The sequence below is a fragment of the Varanus komodoensis genome, unplaced genomic scaffold (genome assembly GCF_004798865.1).
Source record: "Varanus komodoensis strain SLA01 unplaced genomic scaffold, ASM479886v1 scaffold5, whole genome shotgun sequence".
In the NCBI taxonomy this organism is placed as follows: Eukaryota; Metazoa; Chordata; class Lepidosauria; order Squamata; family Varanidae; genus Varanus; species Varanus komodoensis.
The window spans coordinates 48,938,351-48,944,350 of record NW_025336087.1 but is presented as its reverse complement, the minus strand read 5'-3'; the positions used below and the strand labels follow the sequence as shown (position 1 = coordinate 48,944,350).

The 6,000-nt window shown below is 41.9% G+C and overlaps 1 protein-coding gene across 6 annotated transcripts in view; it reads right to left on the bottom strand.

The window, feature by feature from the left end:
* The window catches only part of CEMIP2 (cell migration inducing hyaluronidase 2), a 70,152-nt gene that overhangs the window by 1,519 nt on the left and 62,633 nt on the right, over positions 1 to 6,000 (bottom strand). For all 6 annotated transcript variants that reach the window (XM_044446905.1, XM_044446906.1, XM_044446908.1 and 3 more), the window contains 3 exons: positions 3,945 to 4,164; positions 1,592 to 1,690; positions 519 to 667 (listed from right to left, as the gene is read on the bottom strand). In XM_044446905.1, coding sequence (XP_044302840.1) covers positions 519 to 667; positions 1,592 to 1,690; positions 3,945 to 4,164 — 468 coding nt within the window. The remainder of the gene's footprint in view (positions 1 to 518; positions 668 to 1,591; positions 1,691 to 3,944; positions 4,165 to 6,000) is intronic.

The following is a 6,000-nucleotide window of genomic DNA, read 5'->3' as shown; positions in this document are numbered from 1 at the left end:
TGTAGGCCAAACCATCATCAGGGTTTTGAGTTGGCTACTCCTTTCTTAGCTGAAGAAGCCTAATGTTCTGCTCTTGGGATAGTCTGATCAGCTAATTTACTCTATGGCTGCATTTCCACATTGAGCGAAACCACACTTTAATCTAACATGCAAAAGCAAAACCGAGCTGCAATGAGCCATGGGCTTGTGCACATGCTTGACTTATTTCTTTGGCCCTCTTACATGAAGCAAATCTGATACATTTAACAGTTTTAGCTTGCAGAATCCTTTTTATATATACTGGCACGCAGTCTCAATGTCACACATGACCATCCGAAATACGAGTTCCTGCCATAATTTGCAGATGTAAAGAGGAAAGTGCCACAAATAATTCACAGCAATAGTAGAAGTCCCCTAAGCACTGTTCTGTAAGCATTATGACAAAGCTCCATTGTGTGTTTTGAGCTGAAATGCAAGATGGTCTCAATGCAATGCTCATCGTATTAGCAGGCTGATGGGTTTATATTGTATTAATATACCTCTGGGGAATTCCAGTTCTTATATGATCATCTAGGCGCTTGATGTTCACTTCAGGGAAAAATGTTTCTTTTGTTACTTTGCCAGTACAAGCATCAATGGCTAGGGTAAGTACACCCACACCTCTCAATGGAAACGTGACGCCGTTGACCTGAAATGAGAGCTGCTATAAATCACACTGCCTCTTCCCTGAAACAATAATTTGTAAATACAGTGATCTGCTGTAACTGATGGTTCCGCTGCATTTATGATCATTAGGCTTACAGACGACAACAGGGTCTTTGTAACACTGAGCTATCAATGTCTTCTCCTTTCTTTCTTATATGATTTTTATGACGCTTCAGGAATTTGGTTAGGTCTTTTCCTTTGTATTACTAAGGCATTCCTCAGGTAACATGCTAATTTCAACAGACAACATTTTAAGTCCTGTAATAATGGTGTTTCTGTAATCATAGCTCCAGTAGGGTTCCAGCCATTATAGGATTCCACCAACAGTGAAAGGTTTGCCCACTGAAACAAGCCCCCTCGATAGAAAGCAACACAAAAGCAGACCAGAACAACCATGGAAGCTTTAATTTGCCCTGTTAGAAGGCAAGGGGATTGGAATCACACTACAGCTGCTCATTGAAAGATTTGTTACCACTCCACTGTGACAAGAAATGCTTTTAGTGGCAGGCTGTATTAAACTCTTAAATTCTAACCTTCAAGCTCTGAAGGATACCTGCCTATCTTTATTACTCAGTCTCATATCTGTCCCCAGAGTGGAAAAGTGGTAACTCACATTACATCATCACCTTTAAACCACTAGAGCTGAAGTAAACATCAAAATTACTCCTCTAATCATAGCTTTAAGGAGTATTAGCAAAACCTAATTATTAGGCGGCCTGGTACAGTTTCGTTAGCATGTAGTACAGAAGGTATTTCTCCCATTTAAGTTTTCCAAACAAGTATTTTAAGTTTTCCAAACAGTATTTTACAAACAAGTCACAGGATAATGCTTCACATTGCTGAATCTGATACTTTTGCATGAAGTCAGAAAAGGAACCTGGCACAGGAAAATTGACAGAATCCTTACCGAGACAGAAGAGCCTTGATTCCTCTGTGATTCTGCCTGATCGGAGGACTGTATTTTCACAAGGAGGTAGGATTTATGAGGATCACTGGTAAATGCCATCTGAACAAGGAGGATACAATTCATGTTTTTAAATAGAAATTATTTATGATACTGACCTAGAGTTCCCTTAGAACAGAAATGCAGTAACTCAAATGACTGCACTGAAAAAAATGTTATTACTGGAAAAAGCACAAAGAGGGCTATTCAAATATACAACACAATACCATGAAAAGGGGTAAATATATTATTTCTATTGATGTACAGCAAGCTATAAAATGTAGCATGGGCCAATGTATTTTTAACCCCTGTGAACAGATGAAAACAAAGTTTTAAAAACATGGTACAGAAAAGCAACCCCTTCATGGATCACTGCCTTGTCATGGTGAAGGGGCTTGTGTAGCTCAATGAAGCTATGAGCTACGCCGTGCAGGGCCACCCAAGACGGACAGGTAGAGAGCTCTGACAAAACGCGATCCACTGGAGAAGGAAATGGCAACCCACTCCAGTATCTGCCATGAAAACCCCATGGACAGTACCAAAGGCAAAAAGATAAGACGCTGGAAGATGAGCCCCTCAGGTTGGAAGGTGTCCAATATGCTACTGGGGAAGAGCAGAGGGCTAGTACTAGTAGCACCAGAAAGAATGAAATGACTGGGTCAAAGCCAAAGGGACACTCAGTTGCAGATATATCTGGTGGTGAAAGGAGACTCTGATGCTGTAAAGGTCTGTATAGGAACCTGGAATGTAAGATCCATGAATCAAGGCAAGCTGGATGTGGTGAAACAAGAGATGACAAGACTGAATATTGACATCTTAGGAATCAGTGAATTAAAATGGACAGGAATGGGTGAATTTAATTCAGATGACCGTCAGGTATACTATTGCGGGCAAGAATCCCTCAGAAGAAATGGAGTAGCCTTCACAGTCAATAAAAGAATACAAAAAGCAGTACTGGAATACAAGCTCCAAAATGACAGAATGATCTCAATTCAAATCCAAGTCAAAGCATTCAATGAAGGTAGTGACAGATTTTATTTTACTGGGCTCCAGGATCACTGCAGATGGGGACTGCAGCCAAGAAATTAAAAGACGCTTGTTCCTAGGGAGGAAAGCTATGGCAAATCTAGACAGCATACTAAAAAGCAGAGACACCACCCTGCCAACGAAGAGTATAGTCAAGGCTATGGTTTGTCCAGTTGCAATGTATGGCTGTGAAAGTTGGACCATAAGGAAGGCTGAGTGCCATAGAATTGAGGCCTTTGAATTGTGGTGCTGGAGAAGACTCCTGTGAGTCCCTTGGACTGCAAGGCCTAGTTTCACTTATCTGTGCTCTGGAATCCAGAAGCTAGATTACTGCAATTTCCCTTATGTAGGGCTGCCCTTGAAGACCGTTCCAAAGCTGTAACTTGTGCAAAATCCAGCAGTCAGATTAATAACTGGAATCAGGAGGTTTGTACATATAGCACCTGTCTTGGCCTGCTTGCGCTGGTTGCCTACATGCTTCTGAGCCTGATTCAAGCTGCTGGTTTTAGTCGAAAAAGCCCTCCACAGTTTGGGACTACAATACTTGACAGAACACTTCTTCCAACTGCAGTCTACCTGAATGCTACTCTCATTATCTGATGCCTTCCTCTAAAAACCACCACCAAGGCAAGATTGGTTGGTAGCAACAAGAAAGAGGACCTTCTCTGTGGTAGCCCTCAAATTATGAAATGATTTCCAGATTGAGGCCCACCTGGCACCAACTTTACCAACATTTTGGCACCAGGTTAAGACCACCATCTTTGCTGAGGCATTCATTAACTCCGAGTAACACATGGAGGGGTTGGAAGTGTTGTTAGTTGTTTTAACTGGCCCAGCAGCATGGACATCTCTGGGTTGTTTTGTTGCTAGAAAGGTTTTAGATTTTTAGTGTAATTTCGTGATTTTTAACTGTATTTATTTGTGTTTTATTAAATACTATACACTGTCCACAGAGTTTTGGCTACTGGGAAATACAGAAATAAAATTTGTAAGGAAAAGATGCAATGTAAGTAGTCCTTGAACAGAATGGTGATCCTGAAAAGCAATCTCAATTTTTAAAAAATTAGAGTACAAGTGCACAATTAAGCATTTTTAAATCAATTCCAGAGGATTCACATGTCCTTAATCTTCCTGCAGTCCTATTATGTGCACACATATCTAGCGTGCTTTTTCCTTTAAAATCTTGTCTTATTTGCTCCTATTTGTAGCTATTGTGTCAACATGCTGGAAAAGCTTGGAAGTAAGTGCATCAACAGCTCACACATATTCTGGATCTTGCCCTCATTCCCACCTGAGTTGAGCCACATTTTTGGCACAGGCCAGTATTTTTCTTGGGCATTCTTGTCACAACCGTTGGCCTCTGGAAGTACTTTGGATAAGCGTTCTTCAAGCAGTTACTGGCAGGCTTTGACTGAAAGGTGGCTTGTATCTTGATTCTTTCACATCCCTGAGATGAACAGTAACTGTGGCCATTCCTGTGGTTTTTGGCTTGAAGAAACAAAAACAGGAGCCTACACACAAGGACACAAAAGGAACAGACACCTATTGTTACCAAACCGGCTGCAGTGTCCTCATACATCCCTCAAGTCATATGCATAGATTCTTTTTTTAAGCAGTTATACTCACTGGGCAATTCTCCACTTACGATTCTGTGAAACAGTCAGACTCTGCTGATCCTTCACCCCCACCCCTGCCACCGGTTTGATTGTGGGGACACTGAACAGCAGCACAGTTTCAGCAAACCCCAGATGGATGGGCCCTTTAAGAATGCACCATTTGACTCCAGAGGGTGGTGCTTCCACTAGGCAGACTTCAATAAAATAAAATAGGTGTTCCCTGCCAACACTGCTTTCCACCAAATGACGGCATGCAAACCTATTTACTCGGCAGGTGTGACATCTATGCTACCTGTAATTTATACAAAAATTCCAGGCACATGGTGTGCTCAATCCTTGTTTGGTGCATGCTCACAACCACCCTGCTATCCATCAATCATTATTTTGCACAAAGGGAGACGCACAGGTCTACTCAGTATGGGCGGTTGCCCTGACTGCTGCATCACTCGCTTTTGGGGATGAGGGGCTATTCCCTGCAAAAGCAGCAACAGTAGCATGGCTGGGAAGTGCTCTTAGCTGCATCTCTCCACTCTCCGGCCACATCACTGCAAGCTACTTGCCTGCCCAAGAGGATGTGCAACCTTGCTAGGGAGAAGATGAGCCAGTGCATAACCTTTAAAGAACAGCAGGTGGAGTACAATGCCCTTGTTTTTTCCCCTGTCCACTAGCTATTCCTTTATTGTAACCTGCTTTGCAGCCCTGTTGCCAGAACTGTTTACGCTATTTCTATTTTGTCAGACAAGTTTGAGGCCAAGCAGTGGCTTGAACCGAATCTTCCTTTTTCCACATCAAACACTGCACCTCCTGATCAGACCTGCTCTTTGTGTTTACTGTGCAACAAGACACACAAATCAGCAGAATAAAGACATACAGAATGCAGTTGCCAGCTCTGTTCATTCTGGGGATGCCTAGGCAAACCCTACTCTAAAGTGGCACAAATCACAGTTAATTTTCCTGGCACCATAGTGGATTGCTCATGAATTTTGGTGCTACATTATGATTTCCCCCCTCTTTGATTTGTGCATTTCACAATTTTTTTTAAAAAAAGGAGCCACATGTGGTTCCTGGGCCACAAGTTGTCCACCTTTGCTCTATAGTTGTACCACTGTTACCAATTTAAGTGTTGCATAGAAAGAGGGGGTGGTAATAAAAAAATGCTTTTCATTCATTTGTGTTACTATGGCTAACAGTTCATACAAGCAGCTTACTTGCTTGTACATGGAGATCACTCTGGTAACTTTGAGCAGAAGAGAGATTTTAAAATTGTATTTCCACCTTACTTATATTGCACAGGAATATCCTGTGCACTCCATCTGGTGTAGACTGCAAGTCACAACTTGTGTTTTCAACAGTAGCCCTATTTAAGCCTGCCGAGATGCTAGAGTAGATAGGCTGTATATTATTAGTGTAAAACCACAAATGAAGGATGTGCCCTTGTGAAGAAAAGATGCCGTGTTTTCTGCAACTTTTCCTCTTGTATAGATGGCAGCATTTGCAACAATTGCTTTGAAGACTGGCAGGGTGAAAGGGCACTAAAATCCAGAGCGACAACGCCCGACACAGAGGTCTTAAGATAGATAATAAAATTACTTGCTGAATGGATATGCCCATTTTTGATGTGCCCTCAGAACAACCTGCATTACTGGAACCTTTAGAAAAAAGACAACTTGATCAATCACTGCACTCATAACCATAAATCGTTTCTTAGAAATGCAACAACAGGAGACACAA